General features: G+C 48.0%; 1 protein-coding gene across 2 annotated transcripts in view; it reads right to left on the bottom strand.

Moving 5' to 3' along the window:
* Positions 1-470: 470 nt before the first annotated feature.
* The window catches only part of GMPR (guanosine monophosphate reductase), a 47,948-nt gene continuing 26,920 nt past the window's right edge, over positions 471-21,498 (bottom strand). Inside the window, exons 5-9 of one of the 2 annotated variants that reach the window (XM_012643256.1) lie at positions 18,966-19,047; positions 15,476-15,582; positions 7,803-7,845; positions 5,166-5,325; positions 471-995 (exon numbers count right to left, since the gene is read on the bottom strand). In XM_012643256.1, coding sequence (XP_012498710.1) covers positions 815-995; positions 5,166-5,325; positions 7,803-7,845; positions 15,476-15,582; positions 18,966-19,047 — 573 coding nt within the window. In that variant the 3' untranslated portion in view covers positions 471-814. The remainder of the gene's footprint in view (positions 996-5,165; positions 5,326-7,802; positions 7,846-15,475; positions 15,583-18,965; positions 19,048-21,498) is intronic. The other variant, XM_012643257.1, reaches the window with a different exon arrangement.

The raw sequence follows: 21,498 nt of genomic DNA on the forward strand, positions 1-21,498 counted from the left end.
ACATCCTGTGAAATTTCAAAACAATTTATAACCTCTTTAAGAGAGGCCATCCTGACAAATTGGGCCTGAGAAGGGAAGGAAAAGAAAACAAAAGGAAAAGCCAGGACAGGGACAGCTTCCTAGAAGTGGCAACAAACTGTAGCAAGAGATGACTTGTTCCCAAAAAGCACATGCAATAAAGGTTTCAGTGAAAACACATCCCCATGACCTTGTGAGCATAAACTGGGAAAATAATTCACGTCCATATGAACAGTCAGTTGCTTTTGTTCTTTTCCAGCAACCAAAAGCTGGAGGGAGGGATGCCAGTCACTCCCACCCTGGCTTCTCTCCACACGCCGTGCCTCCCCTCCCAAGGTGACTTGTCTGCCCACAGCCAGAGTGGCTCGCCACTGGCCTGTCCAGGAAGGCAAAGAAGTCCTGAGTACCCTATACAACGTGGGTCCTGCAAATGCAAACTCCGGCACTCAATCAAGTCTTAAGATAATAGCATTATATTAAAGTGAAACTGTTTTCCTTTAAAATAGAAAGAAAAAGAAAGAAAGGGAGGGAGGAAGAAAAAGAGAAAGAAAAAGGTACGAGTGTTGGTTTTAACAATGAGGTTATGAGTTCTAGGTGGCTGGGCTCTGACCACTGGCCCCATTGTCTGGGCCCCAAGAAGGCACGAGGGAGAGCCCCAAAGCCTCCAGGCACAGCAGGGAGGAGGAAGGATGCAGCATTCCACCGTTTGGAGCAGCCAGACTAGAGGGAGATGGGAAAAGCAGGTGTGCGTGGGAGCGTCCACTCGCGCCGACGTCACTTCCTCTCATCCTCGGGGTTAGCTGAACACGGTGTTGTGCTGTTGGGTCACCCGGATGAACGTTGCCCTCCTGCTGAGCTCTTTGAGTTTGGCGGCCCCCACATAGGTGCAGGTAGACCTCAGTCCTCCGAGAATATCCAGAATGGTGTTTTCTACATCTCCTCTGTACGGGACTTCCACAGTCTTACCCTCAGAGGCTCTGGAAGAAAAAGGAAGTTTTCTTTTTATCTAGTTTCTTTTTCCTGGCTAACTCAGCTAGAATTGTTTCCAGCTATAGCACTTTGAAGATAGCTAGACACCATTCCTGCATTTCTTCTACCAGATGCATCTCAGACGGACACGTTCCTCCCACCCAAAGGACACAGGCTCACTGCTGACTGCCCGGCACACAAGGAACAGGAAATTCTTAGCTAGCAACAAGTGAAGGAGCTGCAGGTCCCCACCATCCTGCACCGTGACGTTTTCTTCAGCGATGTGCCTCCACTCTGCCCAAACAGAAAGCAGCTCCGCCTTTCCACTCCACCCGAGGATGGACACCAACCTCCACATGACCGAGAGCCCAGAACGCCCACTGGGGAAAAGCACACTTGGCAGATTACCTCTGGCAACAACCTCCTGCTGCCTACTCTGCTTGCCCTCCTGCATCCAACAACCAAAAAAGCCCAGAGCCCTGCCCCCCGGCGTGCCAGCTCCATGATCAGAAACCAAGTGTCTTCAAAGGGGCGACCAGGAGAAAAGGAGGACATTAAATGGATAACTCAGGCCCGACTAGGTTACATGGAAACCACCAGCAAGATGCAGTGGCTCCGCTCTGACAGCTGCCTGTCTTTCTGTGGCACACTTTGTAGGGCACCCCCCACCCCCATCTCGCCTCCCTATTCTCTCACATGACCTATTGCCCTGGGCATAATTGGAGGTCTGAGCAAGGTAGAACCAGAGTAGAATCAAGAACTGTCTTAGCATGGGAGGCTGCGGGGTTTTGGAAAGCATGTTCCACATTTTCAGAAGAGCATTTAGAAATGCAGGTCTGGCAGGAACACTAAGCAACATCTAAGTTGCTGCTAAGCCCTGCTAAGCCCCCGTCCCTCTCTTCACAAGTCCAAGTAACACGGCTTCATTCCACACGCCAGGTCCCCTTCCTGCAAAATGGGGACACAGTCGAGACTGCATTATAAGAAGAAAGACTTATAAGAAGGGGCATTACAAGAAGGAAATCCGAAAGCTATGCCACACTCTAGTTCTCATTGAAGGGCCGGACACATGCTAGCAAATACCAAAATTCCGGAACTTTTGTGGTTGTTCTCTTCAACTGGAAGAGAAAATAGCATCTCTTGATCAGACACTCATTACCTAGAATTTCACAAGGCTGTTAACTCTTGTTTGCTGAATGTGTAAGACTATCTGTGGGTGAAATCTAGCTATTTAAGCCATTGGCTAGATGCAGGGCTGGTCTAGCAGCTGGTTTAGAGTCCCAAGCTCAGAAAGCCAAAGTCACTGGCCACACCCAGGACGGTTCAGGGCATGGCATTCTGTAACCAGAGACAGGCATCTGTGCATATGTGCCTGCAATGATTGACATTTCATTACCATAAGACATTTCCATGGCCTTCCCGGGGCTTATTGGAAATTATCCAGGTTCTCATCATAGTAGCTCTGCTAACTGGTGATATCACCCTTTACAAGTCATTTATTGTTGATGCTTAAGTCTGCTCATCCATAAAATGAAGGTCCTTTGATCTGCCTCCCAGGGACAGCACAAGAACGAAATAGTTAATGATTGGGATAACTAGCAAAGCATAAATAACTAGGCCACAATTAAATATAATGTCAAAGTAGAGAATCATTCTCGTGACGAGATCATGGTCATGAGGCTGCCAACTGCCAGAAAGGAAGAGACAGGCACACAGAGGCAGGACAGATGCAGCCTGATTAAGGTTCTAATTTCTTTAGCACTTTCCTTCCTTGTCTAAAGATGATTTGAATCCAGTTCCAGAACCGAGTCTTGATACCCCTGAATCTTTTTTTTCTTGTTATGTCTACACCCTGCTGAAATTGCAGGAGACAATTTTTTTTTCTTTCCTCCTTGGCTTCTGTTTGTGCTCTAGCCTGGTCTGGCCTTCCGAGCTACAATTTTTCTTAGAACCCAAAACAGATGCAACAGCCAGAGGGCAAAAAATATCACAGATTTCTCCCCGGGGGTCTTTCGGGTCAAGATCAGATAGAGACACATGTCTATACTTCCCAGGCCTGGATTCAGCAGAAACCAGGAGAGGGACAGAGCCACCCTCTTCTCCTGCAACCACCTGCAGGCCAGAATGCACTAAGTCCTGGCGGCTGCCTGTACCCATCCTCACGACAGGCCTGCAGCCCACAGGTTTCACTCAACCGTGACTGTTCCATGTACATTCACTGCATGGGCCCTTCCGATGGTGACAACAGTTGCTGGGAAAGCACTAAGCTTCTTGGCCATAGATCCAGGGTAGCACTGAGGCAGTAATCCCAGGGCTCTGCCCAACTGTGCAGCCTCCTCCATTAGTGACCAGTGAAACAGGGCCTTGAGGCCACCTGGAAGGAGCATGCCTCTGTTTCTGACTGATGTTGTCCCCCTCTCTCGTTCCCAGCCCGCCTTCCCCATACGATAATATCATCTTTATTGAGGTTACCCCATTAGAGAGAAAAAGACTGGGGAGAATGAGAATTGAAATCAGTCCACCAGAACCCTACTAAAGAATAGAATTCTGGGCCGGGCGCAGTGGCTCACACCTGTAATCCTAGCTCTCTGGGAGGCCAAGGCGGGCGGATTGTTTGAGCTCAGGAGTTCGAGACCAGCCTGAGCAAGAGCGAGACCCCGTCTCTACTAAAAAGAGAAAGAAATTAATCGGACAACTAAAAATATATAGAAAAAATTAGCCGGGCATGGTGGCACATGCCTGTAGTCCCAGCTACTCGGGAGGCTAAGGCTGAAGGATTGCTTGAGCCCAGGAATTTGAGGTTGCTGTGAGCTAGGCTGATGCCACGGCACTCTAGCCTGGGCAAAACAGTGAGACTCTGTCTCAACAAAAAAAAAAAAAAAAAAATAGAATTCTGTGGGGCACCCTCAACCCCAGACCCTCCCACCTATAAATCTTAGTGGAGTTCTGACATTTTACCTCTAGCCTGGTACAAGCCTCATAGGATGCATCTGAACCCCATGTCCTCAAAATGAGCTTCTGGGTATGGAATAAGTGGTAGGAAATAGAGGGTGTCAGCTATGAAGGGCTTAGGTTTCCACCCCAGCACTGGGACAGGGCCTGAAAACTGGAGGGAGAACCCCAAGGCTTCCTAGAGAAAGGCCATCAGCCTATTCACTGCCGACTTCCTTCTGAGTATGCAAGACCTTCTGTCCTGTTTATGTTTCGAAGCTTGTCATCAGCGCTCACTCTGATGAGAAGCAACAGCAGGCTCTATGGAGCAGGGCGAGGTAGCGAGTATATTCTGCCAACATGTTTGTAAAACAGACATGCACAGTTAAAATGGGAAGTGCAGCAGAAATGGCCAGGGTGTCTTTGGGGATCAGGGATTAAAAAAAAAAAAAAAAAAAATATATATATATATATATACACACACACACACATATCTCAGCAGAAGCGAGCACCACATCTGCAGCTGAAATGGCTGAAAATGCTGCCTGTGTCAACTGCCAGAGCCTGGAGGCAGGTGAGAGGCTGTGGGAGCTATGGCAGGTAAAACATGGCACTCTTCAGGCAAGGCCTGGCCATGTGTGGTGGTCCAGACCACACCCATTGCTTCACGTGCAATGGGAGATCCATTCTTCAACCCAATCCTCGCAGCCTGAGCTTGTCTCAGGCCAGAGATTGGAGGTTACAGGGATAGATAGCTCCGCAAAGGCTGACGTTCTAGAAGCTCAGGAACCAGGGTCAAAGACCAAACGTTAGAACAAAAGATTCTCTAAGCACCCCTATCTAGAAGGGTTTAGGAGTTCTACCTCAAGAACTGGGGGCAGAGACCAATATATACAGATGTATTTCTTATTATTTCACAGTATTGAACAATCCTTATTATTGGAAGGACAAGGCAATCATCCCATCCATCTCCAGAAGTCTGGGGTGTCTGTGCAGGACTGGTACCCGCTCACGTATACCTCTAGTCACACTTCTAACCTGTCCCCAAACACTTCTGCTCTGCACTTGCTTTCAGAGGCCCCAAACATTGTATATGTTAGTTGAATAAAAATAAGGGCTCTTTAAAAAGAGCCCCTTCCCACGGGACTTTAATGTACCCAGAGCTGACCCTCAGACCTGCTTCCATCCTATCTCCTTACGAAGCAAGAGAGACGAGGCCTGGCCGGTGAGCGGTGGCGGCCCCTCACCTGTACTCGGCCACTCCTCCAGCGTGCTTCTTCATGGCCGTTTCAGAGCTCATCCCGTAGAAGAGCTTGAGCTTCCGTCCGTTCCTCTCAATCAGTTCTCCTGCGCATTCGGTATGGCCCGAAAACATCCCTCCCAGCATGACAAAATCTGCTCCGGCTCCTAAACGCCAAGGAACAAAAGGAAGACACAGACAGAAGAGCTCAGGGAAAATGGACTCTGGCAACATCCGAGTCCTTCCGAAACTCACCCTTCCTCCCTACCCCTCAGCTACAGCCAAGAGAAAGGCTCAGCCTTCCCTTCTGGAAAAAGGGAGAAGGCCCCCCATGCAGGTGAAGAGGGGCATGGACACTGGGAGAAACAAATGCAGCCTACCAAAGGCTGGTGGCCATCACGCTGGACAGGCACACGGTCACTAACGACCGACTACGACCACCTCCCGAACAGAGGTCTCCCCCTGTTAGAACCAGAGAAACACTGAGAATTGCGCAGCACCTTAGGAAGAGCATTGTTGAATCTTGTACTCGGTACAATGACTTCTCTGTGATGTGGCCATCGGGCATCTGGCCTCTAAGCTCTCAGGACTCTGATGCTCTGTCCTTCCAGGTCACGAAAGGACCTCAGAACAGACTGACCTTCTTACACTGGAGACTGGGCATGGAGGAGAGAAGCCACTATATTATATAAGTAGGTCAAACTCTGTGCACCTCCATTATGAAGAATGTTAGACTTCCAGAGTAAATACTATGCCATACTGGTCACCAAATGACATGAAATTTCCAGGACAGGGACAAAGGAAACAGGGTATTGAAGTTGCCTTTGGAGGCTATGTGGGAACAGGACTGGGGCTGGCTCTGTGTTTATCCCAGCGCGTGGCAGGGTAGATACTGAATAAACTACCTGGCAAGAAAGTAAAAGGAATACATGGAAGAAACAATAAAACAGTGACCGTTCCGCATCCTGCTCATAGACAACCGTGCAGAAGGACTCTTCACGGAGTAGTAAGTAAGAAACTGCTACTGCAACTTCTCCTGAGTAAGTCCTGCCAAGGGTTTACTTTTAGAATAGAAGGAGACGAAAGCAGGATACAGGTGTATTAAGTAACTAGGATGAAGGGCGAGGTTGTGGGAGGAGGGGAGGTCGTCTGGCTAACCCTGATGAGGAAGAGAAAACGTAGGAACCCCTGAAAGGTGGTTTCTGATGCCTTCCATCTGGTCATTTAAACATTCGGCATTTTAAAAAGGGGTGCTCTGCAGGGCTGGCCCCTTGGCCTGGCACTCAGCCGAGCAAGGCACAGCAAGACCTTGCCCTGTGAAAGCAAGCGCTGAAGACACTCCCTGCCAGGGTTCCCAACCCGAATGCTGGTTGCTTGGTCCCCGCTGTGACTGTAAGAGGACAGATGATGACTGACGTGCAAACCAGGGGCAGAGCACCTGCTGAGGGAGTGTCAACAGCAAGAACACAGCACAGACCCACTTAAAGATCACTCTGAAGTGGTCCCCAGTTATTTTCATTTTGGAACGCTCTCGTATCCTTCCCTAATCAGAGTGTCCCCTGACATGGTCCCTTCCCCCTGCGTTCTCCCTGCCCTGCCCACTACTGTAGGACCATGACCTCATCATTCCCTTCCTGGGCCCTCAGGACTCTCAACTATAAAATCTGCAACCTGGAATAGATAAAAGAGCTATATGTTCCCTTCCACAGCTAAGATCTATGATTAGGATGGGATTAAGTCCCATTTTTTGAAATTCTTTGGGTTGCTATGAAACCCTGCTGCTAAGAAAACTGCCCATGTTTTCCTTTGTCACTATCAGGGTTTTTATTTAAAAAAAATTTTTTTTAAGCGGAATTCCTAAGACAGAAAGTTTCCCGCCATCAAAAAAAAAATAATTTTCTTTTTCCTTTTTTTGCTGGCACCAGAAAAGGGTAGGGACACGGGAACTTTGTTTCTGCCTCCTGCCAGCACCCTGAACTCCCACTGAACCGTCTGGAACCCCCAGCCGTGCAGCCAGCTCTGACTTCTGAACTTGGTTTGCAGTTAAATGGCCGGCACAGGGCTTGGCAGCCCTATTTTACTGTTATGTTGAGATGCTGGACTTCCTAGTGCTTTCCCAAGAAAAGCCCAGGACACTCCTCCCTTAGCCCCCTCCCCCTCCTGAGGTCCCACTGGATGGCGGTGGGCACTGCTGCCCCCTAGTGGGAAGCAGGCTCCTCGGTCTGGGGAGAAACTGCTGCAGGGATTCCTCCTGTCCCTCCCACAGGATTTCCCCAGGTTCAGTCCAAAAGACCCTCTCTTCAATCACTACTACAGGTCAGACCTGGCACCACCCTCTTGGACAGGTCCCCCAGCCTTCTCGTCCCTGGGATTAAAAAGCCATGACTTGACCTACACCTAGCTTGCAGGATGTCACCCCTCGATCCATCACCCGGGCACTTGGCCTGCTCTGCTACCAGCCAGAACCAAACCAATGCCAGGATTTCGGCCAACTGGGGCTGAAACCCAGGGAGAGGAAACTGCAGACAGGCCCAGAACTTCCCCAACAGGTGCCCCCCTCCTCATGCAGGTTCCCACGCTGCAGAGCTGCAGGGAGCTCCCTCCCTCGCTCCTCCCCTCCCTCTGCACCAGGGCCCAGCCTTACCAAAGGCTTTGGCGACATCTCCTGGACACGTGCAGCCTCCATCCTGCAAAAAGGAAAAAGCAAGGAGAGGACATTAGCGGGCGCCCAGCCCCATGATGATCCGCAACTAGGAGTTGAGATCTACCACAGCCCCGCACACAGGCCCAAATCCCCCAGTGACTGTTGGACTGCTGACTTCTGACCTCGTCGTTTACTCCCTTTGATGTTGCACCTTCCACTCCCCAAGACCCATCTGGGTTTCCTCTGGAGGTCAGAGGCTGGCACCATCCACTGCTCACCTGCCCACCCAGGGTCGGGCGCCCCATCCGAGAGCAGAAGGCAGCAAGAACCGCTGAGCTGCAGAGGGCTCAGCCCCAGCCCCTGCCGGCCCCTTACATAACTCGCCTGGCCCCTCCACCACCCGTGCTCATTCTCACCCACAAGTCGCCTTTCCCTCTCTGCCTGGTGTGAGGTGAGATTTATTTAGCACAAGGGCTAAATTCTTTTGAAAGCCAAGAAAAGGACATTGACTTAGTTCCTTATTTTTCCAGCCATCCGTGTGTCTCCTATTTCTCATGCACAGTGCACGGTAACCTTACGATCAAACAACCATCCTTGATGCCTACTCTTCCCACACAGAGCACATGCTTAGGCAGGTTTAATGCGGAGCAGGACAGTCTTTCTTGGGGTGTTCAGCTGTGGGGGTGATGATTAAACACCAGCAACACAGTACAAGGTCTCTAGGATGCAGAGGTTGTTGCATTTCCTTACAAACACGAGAGACACAAAAGGCCCAGGCTGCTATCTGCTACTCCCAATACAACCCGGGTGAAGTGGAAGGAGAAGGTAACCCAGAACAGCAGCCGCACATACAGGGACAGCCAAGAAAGCCACGGCACACGGGAAGACAGCAACAGCTTCAGGGCTCACGTGATGGTGACAGAGCCCAGTGCTCAGTATGGGGTCCAGGAGAAACACCAAGGCCTCAGAGGGAAGCACCTGTCCCCCAGAGGTGATCAGGCCCGCTTTGGGAAGAGACAGGAAAAAAGGCTACCTGGGGTACCTTGTGCTACAACTTGCAGGAAGGTGCACACACCTCTGGAGACAGAAGACGTCTACATAGAATTGGGATGAACAACTTTGCAGAGAGTATTTCCAACCGAGAACATAGGGTCTGTGACTCAATCCTCTTTTTCTATTTGCTCATTAGGCCTGTCACGCCAGGAGCTAGAACTCAAACACTGCTTCATTGTATCTTTGCAGTTCTGATCAAAAGCTACGTGTGAAGGCTCAATCTTTTTCTCTGCAAACATTTACTGACCACAATTATTTTCTCAATTATATTATTCATGCATGGCTCCTCTGACCCCCAGAGGGCACAGGGTGCTGAGGAATGAGTATCTCAGACGCAGTTTCTCCATGTAAGGTTTCTGGCCCAAACTCTCCATGTGAAGACAGGAACAGGGATTGTGGCTCTATATACCTTCTCAGTGCTTCGAAGTTCTAGCAGTTACTTACTTTCCCTCTCAACCGTACAACCTCAACAGGCCCTTCACTTGCCCCACCAATTAATTTTAAAATGCTTTATCTCTTTGTCAAAACCAGCTCTACACAATAGGGTTCCAAACATACAGCCTCGAATAGATTAAATAAACTCATGCTCCCACTAAAACAGGTCCTGTACATGTAGGACTTAAAAAAAAAAACCCAACATTCTTTTGCGTACTCATTTGCATTTCCTGTGGGGTCCTGAAAATTCCATGAGTGTGGTCCATGATAAGGCCTGACTCAGAAGCCTCATGCTAACAGGACCCCAAGAAAATGAGCCCTTTTCTCCCCAGGACAGGCCAAGATGTCCACAGTTAATGCAACTGTATGATGTGCCACAAAGAGGAAATTGTGTTTACAGCGTCACCTGTATACACAGTGTATATGCATTTATGAGATGGACAAAGTAAACCAAACAAGCCAGATGGTACATTTAAACAAGAGCAACCCAACTTCACACGGTGCCTTAAGACAAAGCAGTCTGCTCCCTGCTACTGTTTACGTGTAATTTCCAAAAGTGTTCAAAGTGGCCTCGCATGTTTGGGGGGCGGGGGAGACAGAATAGTTGGAGCACTCTCTGGCAATCTAAGACACACACTTACCCTCACACGTAAATATTCATAGCTGCTGGAAGGTTATTAACATAACACAACAACAATAATTTGGGAGTATTTTGCCCTGTGCGGACACCCAAAGTAGCAATTTACAAGGGTTAATTTTTTGTTTTTCCAAAACAGTTAACATTAAAGTACAAAAGGCATCACATGACATGAGTGGTGACTTGATTTGTGAATTGGCGACATGCCTCTTTTGCTTAAAAATACTTGCTCATGCCTACAATAGGGGCTGGGAGAGCAAACCTAGAGTAGGCAGAGAAAGGAGTTCAAATCGAGTGCCTGCCAAGAGCCAGCAATTATTACGAATTTAAAAGTCATTTTTCTATTCAAACACAAGAACCTGAAGTTGATTTTTATAGATAGGGGAAAAATGAGGCTCAGAAATGTTGAATGACTTTCCTAAGGTCACACAGCTGTAAAAATGAAAGGACAAGATTATAACCAGTGATTACTGGAAAATGATAGCATTTCTGGCAATAGTTATTTTGTTTTTTATGTTTATTTGCACTTCTAACTTGTCCTAGGTTAAACAAATGTTGTTGGCAAATTTTTCAAGCCTCAAAAAGAAAAACCCAGAAGATTATTTGAATGAATTTTTTTAAGTCTAAATAGTGGTGTGACAAGACAAAATTAACTGGTCAGACCTTAATCTTCGCCTATGCAGGGAGTATCTTGAATTTTTCCGCTCCCTGCCCCTCTGAAGCCCTCGTGGGCCACAATAAATAGAAACATGACTCAAGCCCAGCCTCTTGGGTATAAGCAGCGCAGGCTGAACAGACACCATGCTGTGGCTTCCTTTTGAACTTCAACAGCACGGGTGTGCTAATTCAGCAACAAAAGTGTAAAATGAGACAGCTGGAAGGAAATTGGACAAACTGGCAGGATCCAAAACATCTGACAGGTTTCCAGCAGGCTCAGGACGATCAGCAGGTGGGAGAAACCTGCTTGTGTTTCCTTAGACACAGGGATGGTGGGGGCTGTGGCTGCTTTGAAGGAATGAGCTGAAGTCAAGGGTCCAAATCCCACATATGAATAAATCCATTCACGTGGTCTTCTGGCTACAACTTGAACTCCTAATCCCATCTCGGGGATCTCTCGCCATTGATGGAAAAGCAAGCACCCAGAGGACACAGGTAGGATCGGAAATGCTACCTTCTATAGCACAGTACCACAAGCCCGGGCTGTCACTGTCCCTAATGGACAAATTCAGAGGAGTTGCTCCCCTAGGTGCTAGCATATAAGACCTGGTTCTGGAACACTAACCCAGCCAGTGCAATCTATAAGCCTCTACTATAGAAGCCAGTGGTTCTCAAACTTGAGGGCACATCAGAACTACCTGGAAGGCTCCTTAAAGCAGGTTCCGGGGCCTCATCTTCAGAGTTTCTGACTCAGTAGGTTAGGTCTGCAGTGGAGCCCAAGAATTTTTTTTTAGAGACAGGGTCTCATTCTGTCACCCAGGCTGGAGTGGCATGATCATAGCTCACTACAACCTTGATCACTCAAGTGATCCTCCTACCTCAGCCTCCCCAGTACCTGAGACTATAGGCCTACACTATGTCACCCAGGTAATTTTTTAATTTTTTTGTAGAGACAGGGGTCTTGCTCTGTTGCCCAGGCTGGTCTTGAACTCCTGGGCTCAAGTGACCCTCCCACCTCGCTTCCCACAGTGCTGGGATTACAGGCATGAGCCACTATGCCTGGCCCCATGAATTTCTAACAAGTTCTCAGTTAATTCTAACGCTGCAGGTCTGGGCACCACACTTAGAGAACTGCAGAAATAAGCTATGAGTTAGGTGGTGCTGTGTAAAGAGACCCTCAGCTGATTTCTAATGAGCATCACCTGTAGTGCAGAGCGAGCCTACTTCAGCCAGAGCCCTGTAAACTAAGCAAGTTTGAAGTCTCTAGAAAGACATGAGTATGGTATCTCTGAACAAGTTCACAATAAAACTTTATTTTTGACCTCCACTAATTTGGAAATGGTGGTCATTTAAGTAACATATATGATTAGGGTCTGTATTTTGATTAATAGAGAAGACCGATAGTGAACATTATTAGGTAATAGAGGCATGACTAATTACAGAGAGGCCAACTTCTGAAAGAGTTTAATTAGCCAGGATGGGGTCCAGGAATGTCTATTTATAAAAGCTTGTCTGGTCATTCTCACGCAGCCGGCCTCAGATGAGGCCGCACTCAGGATCTGTGAACTGCTGGCATCCTGGAGAACAGTATAACTGCTTGGGCACTTCTGCGAGCTGAATAACCTACCTTAGCAGACGGACAGTTCTATGTCAGCCTTTTCCATACTAGTCGTTCAATAAATGGGTGTTAATTTGTTCACTGCAGCAAAAGCTAAAGAAAGAGTGTTGAGTGCAGGGTCTTAGATCTGTCATTAACCAATAAACCTTAGATCATTTATTCTAGGCTTTCACGCCACAGTAAATGCTCAATAAACACTTGCTGAATGAATGGCTGGGTGGGTGAAAACGCTGGAGGAAGAATTAGGAGCACAAGCACTCAGCACAGACAGCGAGTCAAGGACCTGGATCCTCACTTCGATTGTTACCTGAAAGTCACGAGATGGGAGGCAAAGGCTGCAGCGCCCACACGCCGTAGTTAGGCTCAAAGGAGATGAAATCACCAAGGGGTTTTAAAGAGTGTAATAATGCCCTAAAAAGCAGGTCCAGAAATCAAATCTCAATAGCCCGAAATGCTGAGCAGAAATCAACAAGCTATCAATCCCCAGGGATACGTAATTTCCTGCATTTGGGTGTTTGTTTGGTTTTTTAAATCACCCATCAGTGATTGAATACAGGAACTTGGCTCAGCAACCGTACAAGGGGAAAGATCTGAAGGTTTATTTTAATATATTTAGTGGGAGTCAACATTGTTTTAGAACCACTAAAAATATGCCACTACTTCAAATTTGTCCCTCACACACAAACACACACACACACACACACACACAGGCAGTCCACAGGTTATGGACGAGATACCTTCCTGAGAACATCTTTAGGTCAGATTTGTGTGTAACTCAGATCCCTGAAGAACAGTGCATATACAGTGGTAATAATAATGGTAGTAACAATACTATAATGGCTCATAGGTGGTAATAATAATATAGTAATACTGCAATACCCCAGTACTAGAATAATAAGTTACGCAAACTACTGTGTTCTTTCTTTTCATTCAAACAAACAGAACATAAAAACAAACTCATATAAAAAGTTTAGATACGAGATAGACATTTCAAAAAAGAATATTAAGGGTTAACAGTCCCCTAATGTTGCATCGACACTAGGCTAATGGGAATGTTACGCTTATTTTGATCTTCTAACCAAATCGATAACTTTTCTATTTCAATAATTAATCCACTACATTGCTTAGTAATAACTGATGCTTTCATTGGAGCACTGCCTTCATATGTTCCATTATTCTCACTTTGTCCTTTATAATTGTTCCCAGCGACTGAAACCTAATACTTAACCAATGGATGGTGGCGTCTCGCCTTTTCTCTGAACACTTAAAGACACTGCACCAGCAAACCCTTACGCCATGTGGATTTGTTTACAAGCGTGGAAGAAACTAGTTCCCAAGTTATTGATTTGATTACTTAATCATAAATAATCCTTATGGGGAACCTTGGGAGCCTGTTCGTAAGTATGGGACGCCTTAAGTCAGCGCATCCATCAACAGGGGACTGCCTGTATGTACATATACACGCACATATATAAAATAAAACGTTCACATAAACGGAAGACATTCTATTACTGTCCGTCAGCTCCAACATGTTCTGCCCTGCTCTGAGCATCTAGAGCTGCCACTGCTTGAGAGGTGGTCACACTGATGAAGCTGGAGTAGATGCTTGGGTAAGTTGAGGACAAATCTCGAGCTGGCACTCATTCATTCACGCGACCCTTAACCACACTTAGTGGCTGGTGGCTGTGGTGTCATTCGTGCAGGAGCTTCCTGAGGGTGCTGCGAGAACACCGTCTGCCTCTCCTCAGCTCCCTCCTTCCCATACATTTGCCAGCCCACAGAAATTTAACTCCTGCCCCCAACATGCCACTCCTAGTTCCCAAGAACCCCCTGGTTCCAGCACGGACCCCGCAGCCCACTCACTCTTGCTTCCCAGCAGTGCTCCCCCCGCCTCGCCTTCTGTGGTGTGGGCCGGCTGGTCTGCTCCTTGGCTCCCAGGCCAACCTCGCTTCTCACCCTCGCACCCTCCCCAGGCTCCTTCGTCCACTCCCAAGGCTCCCACGACCTTGGGGCTAACAGCACCCAGGTCTCCAGCCCGTGAACCCAATGCCTCGTGGATTTCCTCTTTGATGCCCCTCAAGCACCTTAAAATCAACACACCCCAAAGTGAACTCCATACTGACCCGAACCTCTTCCTTTGCAGCTGTTCCTGCTGTCAGTGAACCGGCAGGTGGGGCAGTAGCTCCTCCTCCTTTACCAGGTCCCCAAGCACTGGGGCAACTGCCCAGGCTTGTTTAATTCTGCCTCCTAAATGTCAGTCAGTTCCATGGATGGCTCTCAAGCCTGCTGCCACCACCTAGTGCAGGGCACCATGCCCTCCCGCCCGAATCACCCGTGTCTTCCCAGCTGGGCTCCCTTCTCCTCATCTAGCCCCTTCCTAGTCCCCCCAACGCAGCCAGTTCGATGTTTCTGAAAGACGAATCAACCCACTTGGCACCCTCCTGCTTAGACTTCTTCAATAGCTCCCTAGTGCTCTCAGGAGGAAGTCCCGACGCTGATGCCCACTGTGGCTCCCACAGCTCTCGTGCACACCTGCCCGGAAGCTTACCTCCCGCCACCCCCAACCCCTGCCCTTCCTGGCTCACACCCGACCCCAGACACAGGGACTAAGATTTGGTTCCCCAAAGCTTTTCAACCACCAGGCCTCTCTATCACACCCCAGGAAACCCTTCCCGACCTCGGAATCTGGGATACGCAGCCCGTAAGGGGTTGAACTGCGTCCCCTACAAAATCCACGTTGCCATCCTAACCCCTAGTACCTCAGAAGGTGACCTTATTTGGAAATAGGGTCCTTGCGAATGTCAACAGTTGAGAAAAGGTCAGCCTGGAGGACTGGTGTCCTTGTCAAAGAAGAAATCTGGACACAGATACATACACACACACACACACACACACACACACACACACACACACACACACGGAGAATGCCTCGTGAAGGCTGGAGTTGGGCTGCCACAAGCCAAGGGACTACCAGAGGCTCCTACAGAGGCCTGGAACAGACCCTTCCCCGGCCCTGCGGAGAGAGAGCGTGGCCCTGCCAGCACCCTGACCTCACACTTCTCGCCTCCAGAACTGCGAGGCACTGGATGTTTGACGCGGCAGCCCCAGCAGACCAGGATGCCCTCCTCGTGTTCCCAAGGTTGCCATGTATCGCCCCGCACACTACCCACGACCTCGGTGGAGTGCTGCCTGCTGGGCCTGCCGGAACCACAGTGCCCAGCTCCCTCCCATCCCAAGACACCCCTGCGCCCCCAGGCCCATGCGGAGACTCACGGAGATGATGTGCCCCTTCAGGCCGTGGGCAGAGTCGGCACACTCGATCACTGCACTCAGCTGGGGGTAGCCCACCCCTGTCTTGGTGCGGGTGGTGCACACGGAACCTGTGGACCCCACAGAGAGACAGTTATGCACGGGCAGAATGTGACATAAAACCAGCCCCCACCACCTTCACAGCCCTGCCTTACAGGCTGAGGGAGAAGCAGCCGTGGCAGAGGGGACGTGGCAGAGGAGGGGAGAGGAGGGGCCGCCCTGCCAGCGTGCTGGAGGTCACTGTGAACCACACCACCTGGCCACACACCCCCTCCGGCCCTCATTCCTGTCATCGCCTGCCCTCTACCATGCACGTCCCTGCCACTCTCCCCGTGGCAGCAGCTCCCACGCGGCGGCCGAGCACCCGCCTCTCCCATTCCCCTCTGCCTCCCTTCCCTGTCCCAGACAACCATGCTCTGCTTTAGGGGACCTCTCAGAATCCCCCCACAGCCTCGAACTTTCTTTACCTCCAAGCTCTGTCAAGCTACTCGCCTCTCTCAACCTTACTGCCGGCCTGTGAAATGGAAATTAAAGCACATACCTCCTGGGCTGGTGGCAGACAGCAAATGACATAAGGAGGGGAATGCCTTGGCCCAGGGCCTGGCCCGCAGAAAGCTCTGGAGAAAAGGGAGCGCACTGACCCCGCTCCTGGCCCTCACCTCACTCAGCTCCATGCTCGCTCTGGCATCTTTATCACAAGTCTCTGTGTTCAAGTCCCCCTCCCTGCTTCACCAGGCCAGCCACGTCATGCTCCCGCTGCTCCCTCGCTGCTGCCCACTGCTAGGGACAGGCAAGTCTCCTCCCACCTAGGGACTCTGCACATGATTGTCTCTCTCTCTCTCTCTCTCTCCACTCCCCCCGCCAGTCCCCCTCGCCTGGCCAGCCCTTTCTCATCTTTCCAGCTTCATTTTAAATGTCATTGCCCTAGGGAAGTTGTTCATCACAGCGCTTATTTCAAAAAGAGGCATTCAAAGAATTATTTATGTAAGGATGCCAAGGATCTGTTTCCTCTGCTGGGTGGTAAGCTCCATGGATATCCATTGTTGTCAGCGGGTGCTGAGAAGAGAGCCTGGTACATAACAAGGCGCTATAAATAGTCACCGAAAGAATGTGTGGGCTCAAGGATGAATGAGTCACCCACACCCGTCTCCACTGCAACTTGTTCAGCCCCTCCTGGCTGTCTTGTGGTGCCCATGACGGGGTCCTCTGGGGCCGGCTTAAAGGCAGACGGGAACTCCTCCCAGCCCCAGCCTCCTCGCCCACGCCCTGCCACTGAGCTTCCCACAAATTTCTCCCAGGGCTCTTCAGGGTTAAGATCGGATAGAGACACGTGTCTACACTCCCCAGGCCTGGATGTTGCGGAGAAACCAGGAGAGGGACAGAGCCTCTCCTGCAACCACCTGCAGGCCCAAATCCACTAAGTCCTGGCGGCTGCCTGTACCCATCCTCGCAACAGGCCGAGCCCACAGGTATCATTCCCACCGAGACACCCGGTGACTGGTCGTGTACTGTGCACAGCGGGGGAGGAGGTTTATAACCTCTGCTTCAGAATGGGCTCTTCTCCTCCTCTCCCACTCAACTGCTAGATCCAGCGGCGGAATCGGGGGCCTCAGCTGCACGGAGCCTACAGCTCTGCACACGGTGAGGGCCCTACAAAGCTCAGTCCAACTGCCTTTCTTGGAAACAGCCAAGGAAGAAATTTCAAATAAGGCACTGGAGTGGTCTTGATCAGCACTCAGGTGAAAGAAGAGATTGGTACATTATCTTCTCCTGATTAGAGGGCCGAAGGAACCCATTTTTAATACTTTTTCTAGTTCCCAGGAGTTTCTCAGTAATGAACCTTTTTGTAATGCCATCATTTAGATATATAAATACCCAGCATAAATACTATAAAGAATTTATGAGACTTAAATATGGTCTCGAATCAATTTAAAGTAGTTCCCATGCACCAGGCTCAAAGAAGGCCCCTGACTCTCTTTAGTCTTGTCTGTTCTAGATGGGCTGGGGTGGGGGGAGCCGCTGACGACACTCCTCTAGGGGAACAGAATGTACACAAAGAGGACGTGCGTGAAGGAAACACGTGCAGCTGAACGCTCAAGATGACATCAAGAAAAGCTCTTTAGGAGCCAAGAAACGGCTCACACACCTTCACATCCTAACCTGCACCCACCCAGCACAATGGTAGCTAACAGACACTCATCTGATTGAATAGGTGGCTGGTATTTTTTCTTTGGAAAAAAGTCTCCCTGTCTCTTAGCCTACTCTGTTATTAATCTGGTCTATTACAGCCTACCCTAAGGGTGAGCTCCTGCTAAGCAGGGACTGGGCCTTATCCTTTCTTTGACTTTCCAATAGTGACAGACAGACACCTAGGAAAGATCAGAGTTATCTTTCTTCTTGCTCAGAATACATTATGAACTGGCTTACGTGCGTGGCAGTATGAAAAGCCCAATCTTGACAATCTCCCTGGAAAAGCTTGGGTATTTGTACGAACCTACAGTTCTTCCTAACAGTCTCTTCCAATGCATGCTCTTCCCTTGGGGCCGATGACTGTGCCAAGTCACAATGGCATCACCTGCCTGTCAGCAGCACCTTTTGCCACTGACTCCTCTCATATTGGTTTATGGTTTGCTTCCTTTTTTGGTAGTGTCTTTTGAGTGGGAGATTTCTGTTTTAAATCTTTGCTGTTTTTTAGTCCCAACTGAAAATGTGTATCTTTTTTCCCTCTCTCCAATTTTACTGTCTGGTAAATAACGGATGTGCAAGGATGAATTTTGAAACATGGCAGCTCATCTTCAAGTATGGCCAAAAGGGAAGACGAACACCAACTAGCCCGAGAGAAAATGGCGCCACCCAGTGTAAGGACAGAAAGGCTCCATCTCATTCCTCCGCTCATCAGTGCACGGTCCTGGGAAAGAATGCCTGAGAGAAGGATACTGGAAAACTCTGTGACCATTGTGTATCAGGCGAGGAGCCAAGGGTGATCACTGCCTGGGCCACAGGTCAAATTCAAAGGTGGCCTCATTGCTGCAAGCTTATTGGCAATGTTTGATGCCCTTCAAACATTCACAAAAACTCAACTCGTTCATGTCCATTAACTATCCCCGTGGATTTTTCACTTCACCTTCCTCTTCAAGGTGTATGGGGTCATTAATGAAATCTGCCATCTTTTCTTCCACATTCATGTTCTGGAACCAGACCTTCATATTCTAAGCACATCCAAACTCATTTAGAAGAGCCCTGGGGGCATCAGAAAGCAGCTCAATGAATGATACTTCTCATCAGGGGCTTCCTACAGAAGCTTAATCAATGATGCTTCCAGAAAAAAAATGTGCTTTGAATCTGTGGATGAGTCATTCATGCATTGCCTTCCTGCCATCTCCAGGTCCCCCAGCCACGGATCCCATTCTCTCCCCTCCCCCACACCCTCTGCTGTGCTCCCAACGTGTCTTACCTGGTCCAACTCCCACTTTGATGATATCTGCTCCAGACAGAATAAGCTCTTCTACCATCTCTCCAGTTACCACGTTCCCTGCCTGAGACAGAAAACACAGCTCACAACCATGAACTACTCCTGGTGACTGAGGACCTCTACACCTGAACACAAGGATGTGCATGTCCTAAAGTCAAAGAAAGCCTAGGGGACACTGGACAAAATTCCTCAGTCTACTTAAGTCTGACACTGGTGGGCCAAAGTGTTCTGGTTTTCTTCCCCACTAAATAAGAACACAGAATTTGACACGTGGAGACCACTTCCGGGAAAGACCCCTGGGTGAGCTGCTGGCATGAGAAGGCACAGCACTATGTAATTTTAGAACTAGAGGATATCTTAGAGTGTCTAAGTCAGGGCTTTTCGGACGTCTCAGCAATAGACAAAACAAAATCTTACAGCGAACCCAAATACATAAAATAAGCAATAAAACACTCTTCCGTGATTCAAATCTTTATTGTTGGGCATAAAATGCTTCGTAATTTGTAAAACCCCTGAAGAACCTCTGTGGAACTCCAGGGAGCCAGGATAAGAAAATACCCGGGTGCCCCGCTCTAGGGCTGGGGTTCCCATCTAGACAAGAAAAGGCAGATGGGCCCTTATGGACCACATAGCATTGGCACATGTTCTGTTTATGGAACACAAGGCTCTGGCCCGAAGAATAAACATAGAAGCCAGGAAGCAGCGGGATCTATCAACCAGAAGGATGTGTCTGGTTTGGAAATAGTACAAGTTCTTTCACTGCAGGGGTCTGGGAGTGCAAAAATAGCCCTTTTTATTACAACTCACTGCCCTGTGGAGTCTTCAGCTGGTATATAGGATACTTGGCAAGACGCCCTGACTGAGTTTTCACAACTGTGCAAAGTCATGGTTTGCAAAATACATCCCTACTCATTCTGCTCGTATTTTCTGCACAGAAGCCCAAGTGTCTTTTTGCTGAATTGATTCCCAGAGGGAATTTTTCATTTTTAACCTAGAAAAGGTGACTTTTCACTTCCTATAAAAGAATGTTGGAAAAAAGTGATGAGGAAGGCTCCAAGTTACTTTAATCCAAACAGCAGCTGACAATGGAAACTGACAGCCCAGAAAGAGAACTAGAGGGAGATTAAAGAATTAAAGTAAAAGTTGTATCCCCCCAAATTCAGAAAACCTTAAATCCTTGCAACAAGCATAAAAGTGAAAAAACATAAATACAGAGCTGTTTACACAAAACTAAAAACTTACATACACAGAAACACACATAGGATCAACAAATAACCAGATAGAGATCTGCAATGATGACAGAGGGTTACTAACCTTAACATAGTAAGAACGCTTACAAATCTACAGGAAAAATGCTAATGCTTCACAGAGTTAAGTGCCAAAGGATATGAACAAACTAATAAAAGAAATAATGTGGCTAATAAAAACAGATAAAGTATTCAAGCTCACTAATCAATAATCAAATGTAAATTAAGATACCAATGAGGTACTACTTTTCACTTAACAAATGACCAGAAAGAACTGGACTCAGCTCGTTCTTCCTCACTGCTTGACTTGCTAAACAACCAAGTGAAAACAACAACAGAAAACTGTAGAGAAACTACTCTCAGCCCTCCACGCAATTTCATTTTCAACGTGGATTCTTTTTTCCCAATCTGGTGCCGCCTGTGAACCATTTTATTTTCAAGGGCCTACTTTAGGCAAAATAAATTAAGTCAGTTCACAATGCTCCATAATACTCTGAAATAAAAAATAAAAATTTAAAAACAAAAAAAATTTAAAAAGTCAGCAGCAATAAAATAAAATAAAATCCTACTACTATTTTGAGGTCATTTAAATCAAATTGCTATCTCTTTCAGAAAGCCTCCCAATTAGAAGTGACCACTTCTTTTGAATTCTCAGTGGCACTTTGTACTTCTCTGATGTCACTTAGTATATTCTATCATGTATTTTATTTATGTTCATATGTGAATTTTTAAACTTGCTAGAACTTTGGGAAAAAGAAAAATACCTTGTTCATTTTTTTGTTCTTTTATATTCAATTAACTGAATGTTGTTTAATATATTATTGTTACACTGATTTGACTTTCTTTTAAATTTATTGAAGTTCTACACTAAAGTTATACATATATTTTCCACCAACAACAACAAAAAAAAAGTCAGCTCACAATGGACATACCAGGTACAGCCAGGGAGGGTCAAAGTAAGTTTTAAAGTATGGAGAAGGCTGGCACTGTTTTAGTAACCCAGAAGCTTCTACAAATGCCTTCCTTTCCCCTCAGCTACCTGCATGGCTCCCATAGCCATCTGTGGTCAGAACGTGGTCACTGCTGCTACGTGGAAAAACCCAGAGTGATTATGAAATGCCTCAGCCATGCGGCACAACACAACAAGCAGTGGACGGGGGAGTTTCCACTGGCGAAAACAAAAAGCTGTCTATTCGAGTTGGAAACCAAGAAGGGCAAAAATAAAGGAAAGGAGGAGAAGACCAAATCAGAAATGAGAGCAATGACAA

This window comes from Propithecus coquereli, unplaced genomic scaffold (genome assembly GCF_000956105.1).
Source record: "Propithecus coquereli isolate 6110/MARCELLA unplaced genomic scaffold, Pcoq_1.0 Scaffold194, whole genome shotgun sequence".
Lineage (NCBI taxonomy): Eukaryota > Metazoa > Chordata > Mammalia > Primates > Indriidae > Propithecus > Propithecus coquereli.